This window comes from Camelus ferus, chromosome 11, assembly GCF_009834535.1.
Source record: "Camelus ferus isolate YT-003-E chromosome 11, BCGSAC_Cfer_1.0, whole genome shotgun sequence".
Classification (NCBI taxonomy): Eukaryota; Metazoa; Chordata; class Mammalia; order Artiodactyla; family Camelidae; genus Camelus; species Camelus ferus.
Window position 1 is genome coordinate 41,350,914 of NC_045706.1, and position 24,775 is coordinate 41,375,688.

General features: G+C 40.3%; 1 protein-coding gene across 3 annotated transcripts in view; it reads left to right on the forward strand.

The window, feature by feature from the left end:
- Positions 1-24,775, forward strand: part of BICC1 (BicC family RNA binding protein 1) — a 251,650-nt gene that overhangs the window by 59,373 nt on the left and 167,502 nt on the right. For all 3 annotated transcript variants that reach the window (XM_006190993.3, XM_032491440.1, XM_014564592.2), the window contains exon 2: positions 21,090-21,136. In XM_006190993.3, coding sequence (XP_006191055.2) covers positions 21,090-21,136 — 47 coding nt within the window. The remainder of the gene's footprint in view (positions 1-21,089; positions 21,137-24,775) is intronic.

The following is a 24,775-nucleotide window of genomic DNA, read 5'->3' on the forward strand; positions in this document are numbered from 1 at the left end:
ATACAAAGCGTATAAGATCTGCACAGATTTCCTGCTCTCACATGTCACGTAATAGATATAAACACACACATGCACTATACACATACAGACACTACACACTATATGTGTATGCAAGTACATATACAGGCATAGAAGCATGCAGTTACATATAAACATATGTACCTTGTTTGGCATTGTGTGTGTGTGTGTGTGTAAATCAGTGAGCTCACGGAATTGGCTTCAGTGACTTCTCTGGTCAGGTTTGCCCACACCTCTGTGAGAGAGACACAGGGATCTGCCAGTTAGCCTGCTCCCAGCTATGGGGTTTATTTGCGTGTCTTGTGCAGAAGATGTTACCACGGTGGCATAATTAAGACCTCATAAATATTGAGTGCCACATGGCTCATGTATAATTTGCACATCATGAATATTTAGTACCTCAGGTGCCTCTTGCGTATTTACAGCCTTACGAATATTATCTGCCTTTTGTATATTTAGTGCTTCATGAATTTTTAGGTGCCTTTTGGTCCTTCCATCCCTTTCTGTGTTTGCACACAAATGTTCAACTTTGTCACGTCTCATTACTTATCTAAGCTTACACGTTTGAGGAGTTTCATTTATCCATCTATTTTTCCTGTATCATTGAGCTGAATTTTCTGCCCTATTGACAAGAATTGAATTTTCTGAAACAATACAGCAGGTGTACATTACAGATGGCAGGTTATGAAGTTCCCTGAGCCTCATGTGCAGAAGCTTCAGGTAAAGGAAGAAATATTTCCCATAGTCAAAATTTCAGATCAGTATTGTGAAGTTTGTGGATGGAGATAGTAATGCTGTTTGAAACACTTTTTTGTCCTCAGGATTTTGAATTTGATCTTAGTTTCATTCTTCTACATTGTAAACATTTTTAATATAGTTATGAATCAAAGTTATAGTGTTTGGAAGTGTTATTTTGTAAGATAAAGTGTCAGACTAATGCCAGTAGGTTTTGCGTGGCTAAGAAGCTCCATTTCATTCTGACCAAGAGCCAGGTCTTCATGAAGCTCCTGGCTTTTGAGTAAATCTGAGAGCATGTTTAAGGTTAGCAGGAATCGATAGGATTGTTTGCATTTTTCTGTCTTGTGGAAAGTAGTTCATTCTTTTCATTAATAACCGGTCAGGAAGGGGCCTAGAGTTTGGTTTCTTGTCTGCCATTTTCAGGGAGAGTCTCACGTAGATGGTTCGAGGAAGTACCTTTGAACAGATACCCCAGCCACCCGACGTGTACTACCTGGAGAAGTGGTTTCTGGCTGTCTACTGAGAAGTGGTTGCAGACAGTGGAAGGGCTTTTCCAGTGTGACTCAAAGAGGATAAACTTGGATAAATTGGGGGATCATACGAAAAATACACATACTGTAAATATTTATACCCTTAAAATATAAATATACTTTGACTTTTGTTGTTGTTGTTATAGGGCCAAGGCATTTTCTGAATATGAAGGATTATAAATAGTCACATTTTTCAGGATTATTTATTTGACAGACATTTGGGAACAGATGCAGCTGGTGGGGGTGGAGCTGCCCTGGGGTGTGTGTGTGTGTGTCTTGGCAGCCTCGAGGGTTCAGGGCCGTCTTGGGCATCGGTCACTTCACTTTGTAGGAGAGCAGGGAGAATGTTGGTGATGTGGAAGGTGACCAGGAAACCTGCTTCTACTGGTTTTGACATCTTCAGTTCTCTTTTATCTCTAACCTGAATTTCAAGCTGAGCGTCTCTGCTCCGAATCAGTGACAGAGCAGGTAAGAAAGGTATCTCTTGCGTCAGAGCCTCTCCTTTGTGGCATTCTGGAGCCTTTGAAGCAGGCAGGGCCTGAGCAGTGTTCTCCAGCGGACCCAGCTCCCCACGCGGGGCCCTCCCTCCCAGGGAGGGCGTGATGCCCGGTGGGCACACCGTGGTCTAGGCACCTCATGTCTCCCAGGTGGTGAGAGCAGATCCCATGACTCTGACGTTAGTGTGAATATACAGATATAGCTCTCATCCACCGCTGAGTGCTCCTCCGGACTCAGCACTCTGCCTGGAGGAGCACATCCCATCCCCATGATGGATGGCAGAGCAGGCGCTGGCGGTGCCCCGCCATACCCCATCCACTCACAGCACCAGGTAGGGGGGCCAGTGGCTTGGTTTGCCTGGGCCTGAGGGCTTTCCTGGGAGCTGGACGTGGAGCTGAAACTGGCTGATGAGTTGGTCCCTCAGGCCCCTGAGAGCACTGCAGGGTTTGCTCACGGCAGAAGCTGGCCTCCCCCAGTGACAGGCTAGGGCGGGGAGGTGAATGCCCGCCTCTGAGCCTCGCAGGGGGCAGCACGGTGATGTCTCTCTGAGAGGTCCCCACAGAGGGGACCCCTCACACACACACCTGTACACTTTCTTCTTTCCTGCTTCATTTTCCCTCCTCCCCTGGGATCAACTTCTGCATCATTTACTTTCACTCAGGTACTTGTCACGGAGTCTGCTGGGAGGATCCAGTCAAAAGCATAATGACCAGGAGCCATTTCTGCCCTCATTTAACAGAAGGGGAGACTGAGGTGCAGGGAGGTGAAGTCACTTTGCTCAGCGTCATTCAGGGGACACATGGTCAAGCTAGTAATGAACTTTCTGTTACTGCGTAGTGCGCAGATTCTGCTTTGTCCATCCTCGCCCATTTGCAGTTATTTCCAGAAAATCTAACATTTTATTCACATGGAATTAACAGTAAGCAGCCATCCATCCAGTGGGATTGTGGATGGTATGATATTTATTATTTTATCTCTGCTCCCTTTATTTTTGGAGGATTGAGTGTGGAGCAGAAACCTCCTCTTAAGAGGGTTTGGGGTGTTTTCACTAAGGAGAAATCCGTCTTCTATACAGAGTTTCCCAGATCAGCGGAGTTGCTGACTAAGGACGCAGTGCTGATCCTTGCCCTCGCGACGCTCAGTCTGGCCTCGGCTGGAAGGAGGACGTTGACGTCTCTGGCGGGGTTGAATGTAAACGGCCTGCTTGTGCTGAGCACTTGTGTCTGCTGCTCTTGGCTCTCACCCTTCAGCTCTCTATCTATGAAGTGACTCATTATAAGGAAGTCCGTTAGGAACAAATCTCCCCTGTGTTAGAGCATCTCTTAAAATTTCTCTTTAATTAAAGAATTTTGGTGCTTTTCAGTTCTAGTTACTACCAAGAAGCGTAGTGTGTGCGTTGAGGGAGACTGTGATAATTATGGTACTTGAATTTCTCGTAAAGATGGATGCTTTGGAAAATGGGTGTATTTCCCCCTTGTTTGAAAGAAGGAGCCTTGGGAACTTAAAAACTTAAAAAAAAAAAGCTTTCACTGTAGACCTGCAGCCTAACTGAAAGTGACTCCCTACGTGAGCGTTTCAGTTCCTTTCCCACCGTTCTCCATCCCTCACAGTTTTATAGATTCTTTAGATTCTCTGCTGAAAAAAAGGCAACTGCCTGGCAGATGGTCCACAGGAACGAAATGAGATTGTGCAGAAGTGTGGAATATAACCATATGCCCATGTTTAGGAGTCAGTGGGAAATATTTTACTATAAAAAAGACATGAAAGAATTTTGCTTTTGCGAAGCCGATCTTTGACTGTAAGGGCTCACTTGCCTTCTCTAGTCTGTTCATCCTTTCTCCAAGTGCGCTGCTGCCTTTCCTCAAAGATCTAAACAGATACTCCCCAGTTTTGGGAAATATGCCCTCATTAGTCACATCTGGCTCCGCGTTTTCCAGCTTCACATCTGCCTCACATCCTGCGCTCTGAAGTGCCACAGACGTGTGTGCTTGTTCCCGTTGCGTTAGGTGCTGCTGAGTCGTGGGAAGACGAGAAATGCTGGGAAGGACTAAACCCGGTGTGGGTGTGATTTGGGGGCCTCTTCCCTCGGGAAGACTGGAAAACATTCATTCCCTCTGTTGTGGCATAGTAAGAAGTACGGGATGTTAAGCTTAACTGGCGGGGAGGTTGTAAGATGCAGTGAGAAAACGATATTGTCCCAGGTGCTCTGAATTCTTCTTGTATGTAGTTCTGTCTCTAGGCTGTGCAACCAAGTATCACAGGTTTGATACCTACATAAAAAGTAGTGCTCAGCCATGTTTCTCAAGATGAGGTGGTGATGACTATTTTTCTAGAACACATAGAGCATAGTTCCTGGGATGTGAAAACCTTTGCATTCTCTCCATACCTTTTATAATTTTATACATGTGACTTCATGATATCCTTAACTTCTCCCTAGAATGAAAGTTTCCACAGAATATTTTGTTAGGGGAAAAATATCCTCTAATAAATACCTCATTCATTATATTAATGGGTCTTATCTGGACACAGTTCTTTTTTCAGGTGTCATGATGAGAAATACATGCAGTAGTGTGGCTATTATTTTGGTTACAATCAGGATAATATTCTTTGTCCTCTCTTTCGTTGTTCATTTTTATTTTTGTGTGTGGCGGAGAAGGTTGGGGACAGATTTTGAGTCACTATCATTAGAGAATAGTCTGCATAGTTGAAAATAGTTGATTTTCCTTCCTAACTCCTTAAAATAAGTTTTGAAAAAACTCTTCTTCATTTTTCTTTTACTTACCTGTCCTCTTCCTCCCCTGTTATCTCCACCTTGGAGAGGATTGGATCCAGTGTCTATTGCTTCATCAAAGATCATCTCCATTTAAAAATTCAGAGACCAGTTTCCCTCCATTTCAGGGCAGAAGGGGGACGAATAAAGGAGACTATTTTTTTCCTTCCGATGGGAGTATTTCTTCATAAACTGTAACCACCTGAGTATCTCCCAAATGACATTCTTGCTTGAACCAGTGCAAGACAATGAAAGACATTTGATTGTCTTTCACAAAGTCTAGTAGAACAGGGATGGGAGGGAACACTGGTGCTTCTCTGCTTTGTGATTCCTTACATTTTTGGAAGTTCTTCAGGCAAAGATTGCTCAAGAATTGCTTCAAGATGCATGTAGGGAGGCTCAGGATAGTCTTTGCTAAGTGTTCGGGGTGAGCTTTTTGCTCCTCCCTTTGCGTGCATTGTCTCTGCTGGTGAGTGTGAGGGGGGTTTCTCGTGGTTCGTCCAGCAGCGCTATTTTGAGAAGTTGAATTCTGGCCCTTGCTGCTGTAACAGGCACATCACATGGCACCCCATTTTTTGAGATCATTTTTGTTGGCTTGTGATGGTGCTTGTAAAAGGTGCTTATTTGGAAGGCCCACAGCTGTAGAGTTCTGCTTATAGCCACTGAGTAGGTACAGTTAAGCTAAATGCCTTGTACCCAGGGAGTCTGTGTGGATTCAGGGCCGGGGACCAGAAGATCAAGGCTGTCTCTGAATCGGCGTGGTGGGAGGAGCTTGGCAGGACCTGCTGGAAGGCAAACATCCTAGCTTGGGTAGACATTTGAAGAATTTGGGCAAGATGTATTCTTTTGTGCATTCCTTTTGACTTCGTTAATCTTAAAATATTCTTAAAATATTTGGAAGTTTAGATTCTATTGGGTTTAGTTAGCTATATGAGTAAACACAAATTCATAAAGTCCTTATTTTCTCAAAGGAGATAATTTAAAAAATGAATAGACTTATGATAAACACTTACGTGGTTTTTACTTTTATGTTATGTGTGTGTCTATATTTTGGGGGAGATCGTTTTCAGTGTACTCTATTTATATCCCTAGAAAATTTTGGGGAGTAAAAATACATATAATGCTATAATATAGTGATCATATTCTTTCCTAGCATACACATTTTGGCCATTTAATGAATGGCCCTAGTTTTTGTGTGTATACTAAAAGAATAATAGTTGTAATCAGTATTGCACATACAATTTTATGACCCATTTACAAATCATGCCTTATTTTATTTGTTTTTTTTACTGGATAGTTAATTGTTTTTCTCTTACTGCTTCACCTTTTGCAAATCATTAAAACTGTCTTTTCAGATAACCTTAAAATGTTTGAATCAGTGCCTGTGTCTGTATCTTCTCAGCTCTCATATTGCTTTTTCCATGCCCTTTGCTTATTTATAAATATTTTTAAATGAACATATTTATGCCAATAGTTTTTCCTTTTTACTTCATGTTTTGGGTTATATTCTTAGGATCTAGTCTCCTAGAAATAGAATTACTGCATAAAATACATGGAAATTATAGGTACTCTTTATATAGATCACATTACTTTCTAAAATGATATACACACATTTGCATTTCCCTGGGCAGGCACTGTATCCTTACTGGTGCTTACAGTATTACTGAATTTCATGGTTATTATAGTTAACATAAATTGTAAAACTTTTACTTACTTGAGGTAAAGTCTTTACATGCTCTGGGAAAATATACCATTAAAAAAACAAAAGGATGCATTCAGGTATTGTATCTGACCCATTACATACCAAGAATTTATTTTCAAACCATTCTGAAATGAACCTAAACAGATTTAGCAAAATTGGAAAGATAATCTAGAGAATTTTTACACTTTAAAAATTAGGATAGGTGCTTTAAGTGTGAACATCTAGAACTTGACAGAGCACTGCCAGCTGTCAACCCCAGGCTGGAAGAGAAATTTTCATTACCTTTTTAGAAAAGCTTGAATATTTTGAGACTGGTGAATAGTCTAGGTCTAAGACATTTAAGTTCCTTGAATGTAAGAAAAACGAGCTTAAACTTTCCAAAGTAAACAGAGTACCAGAAAACTGCTGAGAAGATAGAACTGTTCAAGGAAACGAATACATCCAGGCCCACTGTGCTATTAACAGCAGATTCATTTTAATTGAGATAGAATGTGGTCCTTAACCAAAGTTACAATTCTGGGAATAAGAATAAAGCTATGGCTTAGAATATGACCACCACGTTTGCATCATAAATATACGCACATATTTTATGAAAGGAAATCGAGGTACTGATACCGGTCGTTAACTTTTATCCTAGGCCAAAGACTATTACCTTAAAATTACTCTTCAAGCATTGTTTGAGATGAAAACCACATTTAAAGGTGGTTTTCTGCCTACTGATGAAAAACGAATTCATGTTAACAAACCAAGGACCTTAAATGGAATAAATTATAATCAGATGTTAGATTTCAATCAGCTTTAACAAAAACAAATGATTCCTTTCATAAATGAGAATTGATGGCTTAGCCCTCAGAGTTTATCTTTCTTCAAACTAAACGTCTCGAGAGGAGGGGATCTGCTTAATTTCCTAAAAGCAGGCTTGTGATTTATCGGCAGCAAACTGCTGAGTTCAAGAAATAAGAGCTCCCCTAAATGTTGTCCTAGGCATTCTGAATGAGGATGCCTTGATCTGTAGTAACTTGATTATGCAAAGCCACATTGTACAGAAGGTTGAGTTGTGCGGCTGGCCGCAGAAGCAGGACCTGCGGAGATGGTGGTTCAGAGCCCCTCTGAATGAGTACCTTTGCTGTCTTCCTTTTGCATACCTGCACTCATTCCATAACCCTGTGGATTATAGACCTGGTCCTCTTGAGTGGAGGAAGACGTCCTCCAGGACTACCGGACACCTGCTGACTGTCTTAGTACTTTACACTCCCTCTCGTGAGATGTGTCAGGCCATGTTGGCTCAGCAGTCCTTGAGTACAGCAGGTTTAGAAAGAGGAGGAAATGATTTTAGTAATAAAATAAAAGTCTGTGACCGCTTCTGCTGTTCTTTAGTTAGTCCTGCAAAGCAGCTTCTCTGGGCTGTAACGAATTATGCTACATACCCACACCACTGGCATGGCCTTAATGCGAAGAATGACTTATGTTGTCAGATGTAAACCTTTCACCTGTCTCAGTATAATTGTATTTCTCTGTAGTCCTGGGGTTAAGGTGAAATGTGCAGAAGATGGCAGTGGGGGCAGCTGGCCAGGATATTAGGAAACCAATTTGATGGAGAGTTTGGAAACAAAAAGCATCCATGTCACCATGTGATTTTGGTGATGTCACAGTGCTTGAGACTTAACTGTTTGTTAGAACTATCTGGCATGTTTATTAAAATGCAGATTTTGGGGTACCCATAGCAATTAAGATTCAGTCTGAGGGTGAGGCCCCAAAATATGATTTTTTTTGTGAGCACCCCTCTCCCCTAGTGTGTCTTCAAGTTGCTATGCCTACAGTCCACTGGGATGTTAGAAAGCCCTTGTCCAATTGGTTTGTTTGCTTAAGCAGATCTGTCTCATTCGAGCTAGTGGGAGCGTCCAATGAAAAAAGATACGTTTTGTGATAATAGTTAAATTTATTGACAACTTAAAAGATGACAGAAAGGTCAGGTGAATGCATTGCCCGCTTGGTAGTTCACAGGTTAATTTTGTGGAGAAAGTGAAAGTACCTAGACAGTACGTTGACAGAGGTGGAGTCCTCCTTGCAGTGAAAATTACAGTCTTCCATCAGGAGTGGGAGGTCAGTAACATTCTCTTGGTACAATTTCTAAACTCATAAAGGAAATCAATAGAAGAGTGGACAATAAGGCACGCATTTAGTCCTGGATCCAACATGCAAGTAATATTAAATATTACTGGTATTAGGTAGGCCTGTGGAATTTTTCTTAATAATGGTCTTCAGATAAGTTCAGATCTGTCTGTTGTGTGCAAAAGCCTCTCTCCTTTCTTGACAGCTACAGGCATTCTCTGCCCCGCTGCCTTTCCATTTGGCCTTTTTCTGCTTCTGCCTTCCGACAGGATTCTGCACTGCCCAGAAGACTTCAAAGCACAAGGGCTCTTCCAGTCTGCTGCCCCTTGAGTGATTCACTTAATGCCACCATTATCCCGCAGCATTCTAGTAGTAGAAGAACCCGCAAGTCTTGCTGCTGCTGTCTTGAAGGCTGCAGTGATCAGCTACCGTTTTCTTTTTGTTGTTGCTGTTTCATAATCTGATATTTAGACCACTCAACTTTAGTCAGAATCTTTTAAAATAAAATATAAGTGTACAGCCTCTAAGATCAAGATAAAAAAATTAAAAGCATGATTTCTATCTTTACATATCATGGAAGAGCATTAGCTCTGCTTTGTACTTAGCAAATGTAGTTATAATGGTCTTAGGCCAAATGATCACACTTGCCCTTTGTATTCTTTCTGTGTCCAGAGTACTGAAATTGTCTGGTACGTTAAAAATGATCATCAAATAATACATATACACAGTTTAAAAATGAAATTGTTTAAAAGGTTTATTAGGAAACCATAGTACCCTTTCCTATAATATCATGTACTATTCCTTAGTTGCAGTTGCTTTTTACTCTTTGAGCTATTTCTTCTAGTATTTTCTCCATTTTCTAGATTATTTTTATTGCTTTCTCTTGATTCATTTATTTCAGACATATTCTACTGAACTCTTCTGTGTTACAAATGGTTTAGTTGTCCACTTTTCTCCTCCCCTCTCTTCCCAATAAAGATAAGTCGCAAGTTTTAGTTAAATCAGTATTTAGTCTTTATATTATATTATGTATCTGCTGCTGTTCCCTGACAAACCCAGGAGTATACAGAGATTTCATTTCCTCCTTTGTTAGAATTTTGTTTTCCCTGGAGTTAATGATTGCCTTGTTTTTTCCCCCTCAAGCTTAATATTCTTTATACCTATTACAAACTCTTCCCACACTCTATATGTCCTCCCAGTGTAATTTTCCACATGGTCAAGGTTTCAGATGATTAATCAGTTACTCCACTCCTCCCCCACCCCAAGAACCTTCCTCCTGAAGCTAGTTGTTCTGCTTCCTCCTTTACCATTTGCCTTCTGTTCTGGGTGTGCAGCTGTCATCTTGGAATGGTCCTACCATCTAAGGAATTATTTTCACTTCCATCTTGGAATCCCCCCCCCCCCCAATCTGTCTTTAACTCTCGATTTCCTATATTTGGGAAAGTCTCTCACTTCCTTGGCTGAGTTCCTCATTTGGTAGCATGCAACTTATAATAGTGCCAGGAACTAGTAGGGAAATAATTTTTTTTTTCAACTTTGCCTGAAAATGTCACCATATCCTTTGACTTAATTGAAGGTTTAGCCACGTAAAGAATTTGGGGTTGAAAATTTCCCTTAGAATTTGACTTTACTCCATTATCACATGGCTTCCTATGGCATGAATGTGAATTCTGATGCCATTATAATTGCCTGTGACTTGTTCTAGTCTCTCTGGAAGATTTTAAGATGCTTTTATTCCAGATGTGAAATTTCAGTAGGCTATGCCTTGATATGGGTAATTTTTAATTCATTTAGCTAGATATTTAGTTGGCTTTATCAATAAAAACTTATTTTTTTAATTCTGAAAAACTTCTGGGTTTTTGTTTTTTGTTTTTTGTTTTTTTTTGATATTTTCTCTCCAGTTTATATTCTGTGTTCTCTCCTTCTGGAGAATTTGATTAGTTGGTTTTGGACTCTTGGACTGGCCTTCTTAAAAAAGATATATTTTATCTTTCCTCCTTTATTTTATATACATATGTCATCTTGTTTCCTTTCCAGAGATTTAAAATTTTTTCTAAATCTTGGATAGAAATGTATTATTTTTGTTATATTTTTAGTTTACAAGATTTTTTTCTTATTCTCTAAATATTCTCCTTTTAAAAATATTGTCCCATTTTGGGAGTGCATTACTTTTCCTTCTCATTTTGATAATACTGTAGGCTTAAAAAAATTCCCCATTCTCCTTCCTCTGTCTTCCCCTGTTCCCCACCCTGTCCTTCCTTACTGTCGTCTCCTCCTTCATCTTCCTCCTCCTCCTCCCCAATCCTCCCTTCCTCTTCTACCCTTCTCCTTTCTTCTCCCTGTCCTCCTCCTCTTTTCCCTTCTTCTGCTTCTCCTTCATCTCCTCCTCCCCCACTTTCTTTCTGTCATTTTGTTTTGCTCTTGTTCATATTTTAGAGTGAGGCACTAAAACCTTATCTGCTTTGGTGGGATTTGTTGACAGGTAGTCCTCACCAACCAGAGAATGACCTTGTATGCTGATACTTTCCAAGGTGAATAACTGCTCTGTGGCCATCTTACCACAGTGCAGTCCTCAGCACGTAGAGCAGTGCAGCAGCTGTGGACCGGAATTAGAGTATGCTGCACTAGAATCGGACATGTGCAGTACCCAGGAGCAAATTTTAACCCTGAGTAGGAGCAGCTGTTGTAGTTTTCATGGCAGTGCGTGGCCCTTGAGTAAGTCTAAGCCACTGATGGTTCAGAGAGAAGAGGCAGAGATAATGTGCTATTTAGAAGATCATTTACTGCCCCATCTTGTGACGACAGCAACGGAAAACACCCATATATTTCCAGACACTCCTCTGGGGAGCATTGCCTCCTCTGGTAATGAATCTCTGTGAGCCAACTTGGGAAAGTCACGTTCCCGGTCACTGGGGAGCTCCCTGTCCTCTCTGCTGTCCTGCACCTACAACTCCTTTTAGGAACAGGTGCTATTTTAAGGGCTCTGAAGCATATAAAAGGGAAACTGAAGTTTTAGACAGACAGACAAGGGTGTTCACAGCATTCTGCCTGCCATGTCTTTTCCACATCACCCCATGTCTCTTCTATCTCTTCCCTTATTTAACAGTCTGCTCAGAAGCTCCATACTGTATTCATATTTTGAATTCCTATTACCTGTAACTCTTATATGTATAATGTTCAACTTTTCAGAGTCTTGTCATTTTTTTATTATTGGTCTCAAAGAACTTACAGTCTTCCTGGTAAGTTCTTTGAGACCAAAGTTATGAGCTTTCATTTATTAAGTTCTTATAGAGTGCTTATTTGCATATTTTAGAGGTGAAGATAGAGCCTTCGGGAGGCTGGATGACTTGCCATTACACTGCTAGTAACTGGTAAACCTGGAGTTGAACCTAGTTTTTTCTGATGCCACAGCTTCTATCTCCTCTCTCTATGCCTCAGGTGCTAAATAAGTAGTGTTTAAGTGAATCAATAAATGAGCCTTTCAGCATTAAGATGATTGGAGTAGCCCTGATGAAAGCAAGCCCACCTTTGCGCTCTCCTGCCCCTGTGCCCACTTTGGTGGAGAGAATAACAAATAGTTCACTCTGTCACAGATTTTCTGCGTATACCTGAACTTTAAACATGCCTGGAACACATTTGGTTCTAATTTGAAAACCAGTTGGTGTGCTCCATTGCCATGTTATTACAAACACAAAAGAAATATAAACTTCATTCCATTAAATAACCATCCACATAAACTCTTAAATAGTTTTGGGTTGGGACAAAGCTGGATATTAAGGAAATGGTTATTAATGTTGTATGTTTAACTCAAACTACTCTAATACTTTAACTCTCCCACCACCTCTCCAGACACCAACCAACCTTTTTCTTTTTTCCCCTCAAAATGTTTCCCAGGATGTTGAGACAGATAACAGCTTTGATTTCGAGCTGCCGACGCCCACTATTTGGAAGTATTCCTTGTTTTCAGTCCTTTGTAGCCTGTCACAGTGCTCTCTGCTTGGATCTTTTCAAACCTCCTTGGGTCATAGCAAAGCAAGTTATTATCCCCTATAGTATAGCACTGTGAAACGGAAGCGTAATGTGTGCCACAATGTAATTTAAAATTTTACAACCATATAAACAAGAAACAAAACAGGTGAGATTAATTTTAATTTAATTTTCTTTGACCCAGTATATAAAAAATTATTTCAACATATAATCAAAAATTATTGATGAGATTTTTACTTTTTTTTTGTATTGTCTTTGAAATCCACTGTGTTTTGTAGTCTTGTAGCATGTCTGGATTCAGACTGTAGCCACGTTTCAAGTGCTCAGTAGCCACAAGTGGCCAGTGGTTATTGTTTTGGACAACACAGGTCTCTGGCAAGACCAATGTGAGCTACATAAAGGCTATGAACATCCTTTAGCTTTTGGTAAAGCTAGAAGAGTATTGATTAAAAAAAGTAAACTAATATTATGTAATACTCCAAAGTTGTCAAATAGTGCTTATGACCACAGGCTGAACTAAATGGTGCTTCAGAGATTGCTTATTTAAGAGAAATAGGGTTTATCCCTATCAAATTATCTAGGACATATTTCACAGAACTAGAACACATCATAATAAAATTTATATGGAAACACAAAAGACCTAGAATTGCCAAAGCATTACTGAAGAAAAAGAAAGAGGCTGGAGGAATAATTCTCCCAGACTTCAGACAATTCTATAGAGCTACAGTAATCAAAACAGCGTGGTATTGGTACAAAAACAGACATATGGACCAATGGAGCAGAATAGAGAGCCCAGAAATGAACCCACAAACTTTTGGTCAACTCATCTTTGACAAAGGAGGCAAGAATATACAATGGAATAAAGACAGTCTCTTCAGCAAATGATGTTGGGAACACTGGACAGCAGCATGTAAATCAGTGAAGCTAGGACACTCCCTTACACCATACACAAAAATAAACTCAAAATGGATCAAAGACTTAAGCATAAGACAAGATACAATAAACCTCCTAGAAGAAAATATAGGCAAAACATCTGACATACATCTCAGAAATGTTCACCTAGGGCAGTCTACCCAAGCAATAGAAATAAAAGCAAGAATAAACAAATGAGACCTAATTAAACTTACTAGCTTCTGCACAGCAAAGGAAACCATAAATAAAACAAAATGACAACCTATGGAATGGGAGAAAATTTTTGCAAGTGAAACTGACAAAGGCTTGGTCTCCAGAATATATAAGCAGTTCATATGACTTAAGAAAAAACAAACAACTCAATCCAAAAATGGGCAAAAGACCTAAACAAGCAATTCTCCAAGGAAAAAATACAAATGATCAATAGGCATATGAAAAAATGCTCAGTATCACTAATTATTAGAGAAATGCACTTCAAAACTATGATGAGATATCACCTCACACCAGTCAGAATGGCCATCATTCAGAAGTCCACAAATGACAAATGCTGGAGAGGCTGTGGAGAAAAGGGAACCCTCCTTCATTGCTGGTGGGAATGCAGTTTGATGCAGCCACTGTGGAAAACAGTATGGAGATTCCTCAAAAGACTAGGAATAGACTTACCATATGACCCAGGAATCCCGCTCCTGGGCATATACCCAGAAGGAACACTACTTCAAATAGACACTTGCACCCCAATGTTCATAGCAGCACTATTTACAATAGCCAAGACATGGAAACAGCCTAAATGTCCATCAACAGATGACTGAATAAAGAAGTGGTGGTATATTTATACAATGGAATACTACTCAGCCATAAAAACTTACAACATAATGCCATTTGCAGCAACATGGATGTTCCTGGAGAATGTCATTCTAAGTGAAGTAAGCCAGAAAGAGAAAGAAAAATACCATATGAGATTGCTCATATGTGGAATCTAAAAAAAAAAAAAAACCACAAAAACATAAATACAAAACAGAAATAGACTCATAGACATAGAACACAAACTTGTGATTGCCAAGATGGGAGTGGGAAGGGATAGACTGGGAGTTCAAAATTTGTAAATACTGACAGGCATATGTAGAATGGATAAACAAGATTATACTGTATAGCACAGGGAAATATATACAAGATCTTGTAGTAGCTCACAGCGAAAAAACAATGTGGCAATGTATATATGTATGTTCATGTGTAACAAAAATTGTGCTGTACACTGGAATTTGACACAACATTGTAAAATGACTATAATGCAATAAAAAAATGTTTAAAAAAAAGAGAAATAGGGTTTGAAAGCAAAACACTTGACATGACCAAAGTTTCTGTTAATCAGTTGGACTGAGAGTCCATTGACATACATTAAGATCATCAGCCCACAAGGAAGTCTTCATTGTCAGGCCAATAAATTTGAAGTCTGAATAAACTGTTAGCCAGGGTTGCTTGAAGAGTTCAAGTTTGCTTGAAGCAATGAATCATATAACTTAGATGTTCTCAGATTTTTGTGAAGTTCGTTTTCCTGCATTTGACAGCAACAGATGCTTTCTGAAACTAAAGCCCGTAGATTAGAGAACGCTGGCCTTTGCTGGAGGCTACTCTGTGCTCTGAGTGTGCCAGGGCCACCACTGTCTTAGATTGTCCCTTGCATTAGACTGTTGGCAGAGCTTTGTTGCCCTGAGAGATTTAACATGAAAAAAAAATCCCCTGCAATACTAGTTTTGAGAGATGTGTAGTCTGCAAAGGACTTAACTTAGAGTTAGCAGATGTAAGCTTTAGAGAGGCAGCAGTGGCCTCCGTTGTTAGAAGAGATCAGGGCTCCTCTCCTCACTCCATCATCTTTGTCATTCCTATTAGCTCTGTTGAAAATTTGGTGGGAAAGGAAATTTTTAAAAAGTAGCTGCCGTGGATGTCTTGGATGATTGGTGTAGTTCATGCTCTTTGCCCAAATTATCATAGATAATCCATCCCTTTTCTTTCAGACTCTTAGCCATTGAGCCCTTTTAGAATGTGGTAAATTACTAAGGTGTTATCTGTTTTTTTTTTTCTTTTTTCCTGTTTCATTTAATGTGACCTTCCAGTAAAAAATGGCTTTCTTTTAAAACTACAATTTATTATTGATATATAATTAGAAATATATGGTAAAATCATTCTCTTTTGATTCCTGCCTTTTAGAGAGCATCTCTTTCTGTCTTTTGGGTAGCTATTAAATTTGGATGTGAATTACAGAGGGTTTCCAAATACTGGATTGTTTAGTGTTTTCAGCTGTGAAGTTTCTTACCCTAGGTGTAAGTTGGTAAAACTTCCTTACTGAGAGTTAAGTTGCACATAATCAGTAATTCAGTCTAGAAAATGCCAAGTTAAGTAAGGCCTATGATGTTCCGTATTTGGTGTGATTTTATTGACTTTTATCTGTAGCTGATACTACATGATTCATTTGTCTCCTTAGTTAGCTTATATCCACATTGGACCTTCAGATATTTGCCAGGTTGTCTCATACGCTGGGCTGAAAATGAGGCTGTGACAAATTTGTAAAGGTAAAAACCTTGGTTCACTCTCTAATAGGAAGAACAATTTCAAATGATTTTTACGTGATTTTTCACCCTAATTAAAGGCTATTAAAAGCTATTTATTTAGACTTTTTAAAGATACTCTGAAAAATGCAAAGGAGGAAGCGATAAATGACCCAATAATTCATCCACTCAAATAAGACTTGTTAATATTTTTATGTTTATCCTGTAAGTCTTTTTAAATCTAGCATAAACATTGTATGTATATGCACACATGTATATATAAATACAGAATTGATCATTTTGTACATCTTGTTTTATAGTCCTCTTTAAGAATTTTTTGTATTTTTGGACTTGGGAATTTTTTTAACTGGAAAAATAAAACAGTATTTAAGGAAAAAGCCTGAAGCTGAAGAAAACCATCCTGAAATATCCAGCCACTACTAAGATAAAAAATTTATTTTATTTTATTTTTGTTTCTTGTTGGTTTTTCTTAGTAGGCGTACATGACTCTTTTTTCAGAGTGGCTGAGTTTGATTTGTTCTCAATGGACTCTGGGAAGCAGTGAGGGAGTTTTAGGAGAGACAGGGTCTGAAAATCCTCACACTTACTGTGATACACAACCTTCCGATGACACTACTTTCTACTGGAGGGACCCTCTTGGAGATGTTCTTGGGAGATGTTCTTCAGTTGGTTAGAGTATTTGAATGATTTTAATTGTGAATCGAAGAACCTTTAAAATTGACTTAATGTCCGCTATTTCTGCATTTAGTTCTCAGAGCTGTGCACGCCAGTCCAGAGTTTAGATACGATTCATGAACGTAAGTTCTCTGGGGATATACAGAAACTGCATCTTCTACAGCTCTTGCTGATTCCTCTCTCAGTAGAATTGGCCAAATTGTAGGGAAGTTTTCTGAAAACAGTAATATATGAGTAAAATATATGGTATAGCTCTTTTAGCATGTAGATTAAATTGATACATTAAGTGAATGTTTAAAAAAAAACTGTTAGTAAAATATTTTTGCAGGCAAATCAGACTAGCTAAATGGTTACATTTATCTTACAGGTGCCCTTAAGATACAGCAGCCTTGTTATTTATAAATGTGCTACAGTTAGGTTCTGTGGGGGGGAAAAGCGAGGAATGCCCTGAATCTTTATAGATTTGAAGAATTATTTCTCAATTTTTTTTTATAATTTGAATTTATTTTTTCTTGCTCAAATTTCACAAAGGTGAAAAAACTCATTGCTTTTCAAAGGAATGTTTAAACATATTCCATACTATATTTTAAATATGAAATACATAGCCCTTGTGTTTTTTTATTTGGCTGCATAAAGCATCAGATGTTATAGTGGAAAAGCATTTCAGAATGAAAAGGATATTTAAACAAGTTTCCATATGCCCGGTGAAGAATTTAAAATTGAGCTCTTCCCCCCCTCTTTTTTAATTCAGTAATTAACTAAACTTGCCCTGTAGTTGGAGGGACTGTAATAGTTTACACCTGTTTCAACTTTGGCTGTTTTTATTGGCTGGGGCTTTTGCCATCCCATATTTCTTGCGAAGCAAAAATATGAAATAAAATATAGCAGAGCATTGGAGAAATTATAATAAACATAAAAAATGAATTGTTCAGCTTAAAATATGAAATGCTTACCTGCACAATCCACAAAGCCAGGTTTCAGTAGTATTGAAGTAATTTATTCTTGGAGTTCTGTGTCGTGAAAATAAAGACAGTTGCTTTCATTGGCAGGAATAACCCAGGGTTTTTTTTTTTTTTTTTTTTTTTTTATAATCAGATGATTAAATTTTGGAACATCAAGGCAGAAGGCATATTGTAAAGACAGAGAAAGCCTGCTAAATCATCCTGTGTGTGCGTTCATGTTACTGTGAATAAAAAACCTGAGGGTGTGCCGGTGTGTAAGAGAGTGAAGACTCCGTAGATCTGTTGTACCACAGAAGAGAGTCAGCCTTCAAAGGTCAGGGCGTGCTGCGATGGCAGGCGTGGGCTGGCTCATTTCACAGGCAGCGTTTCCCCCTCCAAACGTAATGAAAAGAAAACTGTTGGGTCAAGATAGTATCATATCATGTTTTTTCTTGCAGTCCCACTTTCAGAGGGTCCCCCAGAAGCACTCTTTATCCTTCAGTCCTGACGTTAGTTGCTGAGCTCTGGTGTTGGGTAAAGAGTAAGATGACTAGCTTCTTAGTGCATTGTCCAGAGTAAGAGGAGCTAAATTAAATTTCTGGTAAGTTTTAATTTGGATAGAGTTGTGACTGTAACAAGATCTTTGGGAAAATTGTCTCTAGAACTGAATTTTAATTCTTGATTCACCTCACTAGTTGGATGGCTGTGCCTGTATGAACCAAGGTTGCAGGTTGAAGGAAGGCAAGGCCTTGCCTGTTTCGATTCACCAGCAGCTGGTGAGAGACTGAGCTGCTCTTTCCTTTCTGGGTCTGTCAGATGAACATCTTAAATACCTGAGTTTACACGGAGAGAGAAATATTCTGCAAACCTCCTCCCCCCACTCTCTCGTTTCTTCAGGAGTTTATATTTTAATACCGAGGAGTTTAGAGTAAGTTTGAGAACTGGCCCCTCAAATGTGAGCACAGGAGGACCCCTCTTTGCAGAGGGGAGAGAATGATTTTGGTGAAGTGTTGCTCTCCCTTGATTGACTTCTTTGGTCTTGACAGCGTTGCTTGTGTGGGGTCTGTAAAAGTCATGTGGGAGACCCAGCAACCTGGCTCAGTTCTGGAAAGCAATACGAGGCATGCCGTGAGGACACTCCCAGCACAGGGCCGCTGACCGGGCCTCCCCATGGTCTGCGCCTGACACAGTGGCTGACCGGGAGCCCAGCCAGGGGCTGTTCCCAGGTGTTTGCGGTCTTGGAAATGGGCACGTCTCAGGATTCAGGGGAAAATCGGGCCCAGATTTGGAGTTTCTTGTACACTTGGACTTAAAAGAGCCCCAGGTTTTTGGTGCCAATGAGAGTGCCATCTCTGACTCCCTGCCTCCTGCTCCCCCTCAAATTGTAAGGTTGCTAAAAAATGCAGGTATTTGGTTACATTTTAGATGCTTTTCCTGGGAATACAGTTATAATTTGGGTCTAAGTAAGGAAATGTCCCCTTTTTTATTCATCCAGGGATTGAAAGGCCATTCTATGAAGTCTGTTTAGCTGGACTTGGCATGAAGGGGCATTTCAAGGTTGTGACATAATGCACTTGCCATGAGGAAAATAAGTGTCCTAAAAGAAGTTTCTGTAATAAAATGTAATCGTATCATGAAATTAAAACTGAGAGATTCTAAGTGGTGAAGCAGCCCCCTGTGGGTGAAGGGGGTGTTCATCTGCCTTGCTCGATAGGCCTTGGAAAACATCTTAGTAAAACTTCATTTTAAGGAAGAGTTCCCTCCACGTCACTGCAATTTTTTTTCCAATCTTTGTGCCCTGGTATGCAATCTTCATTGCCAAGCAATTGTGTCATCGAGCAGGGGCTCCCTTTAAACTATTTTAAAATGGAGATAAAGATAGCCCAAGAGGTGGCTGGGTTGAAATGCCCCCAAGGCTTTTGTGTCATTAGGTCTGGGGGCTGACCTACTATCTCGCTGGCCCCTCTGGCTGGGATCAGCCACGTTTGCCAATTTATTTAGGAAGAGTGAGCTTTGTTTTTTTGGTTCAAAATTGCTTTTTATGTTCTTTCAAAAGCTTTAGTGTTGGCATCTTTCCAAGTCAGAGTGAAAAATTCATAACTTGTAGAGTTAACTACAAAGAGTCTGTGTAAATGCGTGATTCACATGCTCACATCAGTGTCTCTGCTCAGTTCATGGTGTTGATGGTGTGGTGTTTGTGTAAAAAGTACAGTTAAAATTATTAGTTTCATTTTGGCGCTGTAACAAATCACCACAATTACAGGGCTTACAGCAACGTAAACTTATTTTCTTGCAGTTCTGGAGGTCAGAACGCAGAAATGCACTTTACTGGGCTCTTTCAAGGTATTGGCAGGAGCACACTTTGTCCAAAGGCTCCAGGGGAGAATCTGTTTCCTTGCTTCTCCCAGCTGCTGGAGGCCACCTATATTCCTTGGCTTGTGACCGCGTCCTCTGTCTTCAAAGCCAGCAGGGTAGCTTCTCTGTATCTTTCTCCACTCTGACCCCTTTCCTTTTGTGAATTGAGATTTTAATACTTATTATTTTCAGAGCAGAGAGAATTTCTTGGAGTTTTGAGTTCTCTACTTAATGGGAAGATCTGCCACACCTCTTGGGTCTTTAATAATTTTAGCGAGTGCCCTCGTACATACACACGCACACACACGCGTGTGTGCACCCACGTGTATGTGCAGTGCCCCTTGATGACATTGCCCAGCAGGTGTTTGGGCTGCCGTGGTCTTCTAGATTTCAGTCTCCGGGAGTTCTTGCTCCAGCTCATTTCTCCAGTTAGCCACTCTTCCACCCGGGGCCTGAAGCTGACACTTGGTGTCTGCCTTCTGAAAAGTGCAGTTTGAGGCTGTTGCAAGCAAGATGCTGTCAGCTCTTTGCCCCGTCTCTCCTTTTAGTCAAATTTCCCACGCCTCCCCACAGATTAAAGAAAAAATGTTCACAGAGTTGTAAAAGTTTTGAACGTACAGAACTGGGTTTGTCCTTTATTTGTAGGCTACCATTTAGATACAAAAACAAATGTTCAAACACAATGACCTTTCAGTTAAACTCACATGAAATTTTGTTGTCTGTTCCCCTCACCATTACTTTTTAGTCCTCATGGTCCCTCTCTTTGTAAATGTTGAATAAAGGATTGAGTTAAAGTAGTATATGATGCCAGCCGAAATCCGAGTAGATTATATAGTCATTGGAAAGCATAAAACTGAAACAGCTCCTAGCAGGCCTTGTCAGATAAGCCATCATTTGAAAAGGCAACCTCATGCCTGGGGCTGATTACAGACAGGAAGTGCTCACAGCACTACCGCTGAATATTACAATGCATTGTTCATGTATGTAGTTGCTTAACAATCAGGGGACAATGTTACTTTCATCCATGTGTGAAAACAGACATTTGGAGGCTTCCAGACAGAAAAAGGGGTGTGAAGTTATTAAAGATGTCTAGCTGATTGGATTAGTGCATTATGCTTAGCAATGTTGCATCACAGATGAGGCCTGTAATAAGCGTGCGCTGGGCTTTGGGAGAGCAAGGCTCGGGTCTTGTTTACCTTTGTATTCCCATGCCTGATACTTGAGAGTGTTTTGAATGCATAGGTTGAAAAATGAAACTATTTTAAATGTATACATTTTTATTTACAGCTGCTGCTGAAGGAAAAGGCAAAAGTGGGGAAGACTTTTTTCAAAAGGTAAGTTGCTTTTTACTCCTACCTTGGTGATAATTAAGGAGAAATATACCTGTCCGAGTTGCTCCAGCAGAGGCCCCTGAGAGCTCCCCTTCCATTTGAAGGGGCGGGGAATAGGTTTCAGTAAGCTAGCTGGAGCTGCTGGTGGGGGCAAGGAAAGGGCAGCAGGCTGTTTAGGACTTAGGCTTCTTCTGGGCAAATGTAGTCAAGTTTTTGCTTGGAGGCAAGGAGGCCTTGAGGGCTGCCAGATGTGCTGCCTAGATCATCCCCCTTTCCTGCTGCCGCCCACTTCCCCCTTCCCCAAACACCTGCCTGACTTGGGTGGTGGAAAGAAGTGGTCGCTCACAGCCTCTTCATTTTTTTCTGGTCAGCACGACCGTGAGTGGGTTAAATATAATCGACAGAAGATGCACCGTTAGACCTGCTTGCTCACGCTTGGTAACCATGTCCACTGTGTCCCTCGCTGCCCTCTCTAAGTTCTCACCCTCCGTGAAACCAGTCTGGCCAGTCATAGATGGAAATAGGAGTGGAGCTGATTGAAGATGAGACACTATGAAGAGAAGTTGATTAATTCTAGTTAGCTGTGTTTTAAAATAAGTGTTTTATGTAAGGGAAGATGCCTGTCCTTTCAAAGAAATGGACTCGAGTTAATTTTCTTCTTTCCTTTGTTCACTGGAATTCATTAGATTTGTGTGTTGTTGGGATCCAGAAAGCATGTGTGTAGGGGCAACCGTGCAGGTGTCCTAGAGTGAAATGCAGCAATTATGGATGAGGCTAAATATCACTGTAGAGGGTTATCGAGCTTTTGGAAAATACCTGTGTGACCAGATGTGGCTTTTACAAGCCTCTTCATTCTCTTGCCTTCTGTGTGACCTGCTCTTTTTTGGGGGGGGGGGGTCAACTTCATCCTTCATCTGCATTTTCTTCCAGAGATATTAAAAGTGAGTATTTTCAGATCTGACACTGGTATTGCCATTTCTTCATTCTGAAAATACTTAACCACCTGCTGCATGCAACACGCTGGAAAGACCAGAGTGAGCAAGGCATAGTCCCTGCCCTAAAGGAATCAGTCTGGTGTTTGATAATGCAGTCACCTAAATAGCAGGAAAGTCTGGGGCCATAGAGGATTAAGTACTTGACTGGGACTTGAGATTAAAAAGGACTTCTTGAGGTCTTTAGAAGAGTAAAAGTTAGCTCAGTGAAGAAGTGGGCTTGGGTGGGTTGGAAGGGCAATCTAGGGGAAAAAACAGAAAAGAAGAAGGCTCAGAGGTGGAAGAACTCACGCAGCTCTCAACGTCAAGTACCTGGCTGGCACATGACATCTGAGGGGTTCATGGTGCAAGGTGAGGTACACTATCCTGTAAGACCAAATACCTTCTTTATGTGGGCTGCCTTTCCTAAAGGGATTTCAGTGTTAAAAACTTAAACATACTGTGCCAGCCGAGTAGAATGTGCCAGACCACAGTTTTCCACCCCTGCTTTTTAGGCTCATGCTGTTGAAGTTTGTGTCCTGTGCCTGAAGCCTCTTTCATTGGCATTATCTGCCACTGGTTAATATCCAACTTGTACTCAATCCTTGGGCGATTCAGAATACTCTGCTTTTAGCTGGGGCAGGCTTGCCGCAAGGGGAAGAAAAGAGAGGACAAATAGCAGAAGTCACAGATTTGCCTTGGGTTGCCTGGGATGGTACAAATACACGCGATCTGTGGAGGGTTTTAAAAAATGTTCTCAAACTTACAAAGAGATGTGAAAAGCAGATTGCTCAGCTTTGTGTGACTCAGACTTTTAAAAAGCTGAATCAAAACACAGTGTATGTGGTTATAAAGGACCTTCATTCTTGGAAGATTTGCTAATATTTATCACTCTTTGTGGAGCCATATATACATTCCAGCAGTTTAAACGGAAACACATGTTTGAATCCAGAAACATGTGTCTGTCCCACAAACTGAGTTGGAATCGTGGATTCCATTCTTGGTCACAGGTTAATGAGGTTTCTGAATAACTAAATGGGAGTACTTTTCTTCTCATTTTCTTCTCTAGTTCAGTAAAGACTGTCTTCCTGATTGACAAGTGTCCATATAGGATTTGGATATTTACTCTGGAAACAAGCCATGTAACTTAATACAAGGCAAATATCCCCAATTTCCGGAAAGTAATTTTTAGTGTTTTGACCAGACAGAAGTAGACATTATGGTTCATCTGCAGTAGAGTGAAGGAATGGAGAAGTATGGGATTGTCCTCCAGAAACTTTCTTCTAGTCTCACGTCTACCAATGAAAAATAATGGCATTTTGGGGAAACATTGAGGAACAAAAAATAAACCACATTGCTAGTCATTAGCATCTTTGAAAAAAACTTTCTTCTTCCAGGGAAATGCAAATATAATGATTCTATATGCTTATTATTAGATTTTTTTTTTTTTTTGGTTTTGACTTTTGGGCATGTATCACAAACCAAAATCAAAATCTCTCTTGAGCTGAGTTTAAAATTTGACTCTCCTGACTTTAAAAACATCTGAGTCTGAAAGGATACCTCTCAGATTCATACTGGCTCTCCCTAAAGAGGGGATTGGAGGAGAAGTGTGAGACTTTTATATGTTACTTTTTTTTGGTACCATCAAAATATATGTAAAATGATAACAATATGATTATATTAAAGTAATCATTCCCATTAATAATTTTTGCAATTAAAAATAAAGGAAAAACTTAAATATCTTTAAGAATAAGAACTGGTAGATTTCTACAAAGGGTCAAAATTGTAGTTTAACAGCTACTGAGATCATTAAATACATTGTCTCAGATTTGGAGCTGTGCTAGTAGTTGTTCAGTTTACTCTACCCTTACACTTCTCCCACAGAGTCACAGTTACCGTTTCTTTCAGAGATCAGCCCCGATTTTCTGTGTACTGTTCTATTGTATGTGTTTAAAATGTTTCATTTCCACTGCTACTCTGTTAGGATAAAAGACCAACTTACTGTAGCAGTCGAGCCATACAGTATAGTACCTTGAGGAAAAGTTATTTATTTTACTTCCATGTAACGTTCTAAGGAGAATGTTCCTGCTTGGTGGGTGGCGTCATGCCCTGCTGCCAGTTAGAGACCAGACCCCTTCTAAGACATAGCTCTGCTGTTCCTTAAGGCATGGAAGTCACCTCTGTGTCTGAAGCCGGGTCATCACCGTGTCGGAATGTGAGCTGGTGAGAAAGAGGGAGAGACGATGGAGGGAAGTGTGCCACGGTCTGAAGGCCCAGGCTCGGTTCTGGCACGTGTCACTTACTCTCACATTCCACTGGAGAAAACTCATTTGTGTGGCCTTACATAACTGCAATAATAAGGGTGCGAGGAGGAGCATACGGAGGAAATACTGATTTTGCAAGCACTATCTACCAAAAGACAGATTGGTAGGAAAAAAATACATGTGGTCAAAGTGTAATGTCTCTGCACACTATGCTTCAAAACCTTTTGTATTAATTTTTAGGGCTGCTGTAAAAATGTACCAGAATTCCAGTGGCTTAAACAACAAAAACTGGTTGTCCCACAGTTCTGGAGGCTAGAAGTCCGAGGTCAGGGTGTGGACAGGGCTGGTTCCTTCTGAGGCTGTGAGGGAGAAGCTGTTCCACACCTCTGTTCTAGCCCCTGGAGGTT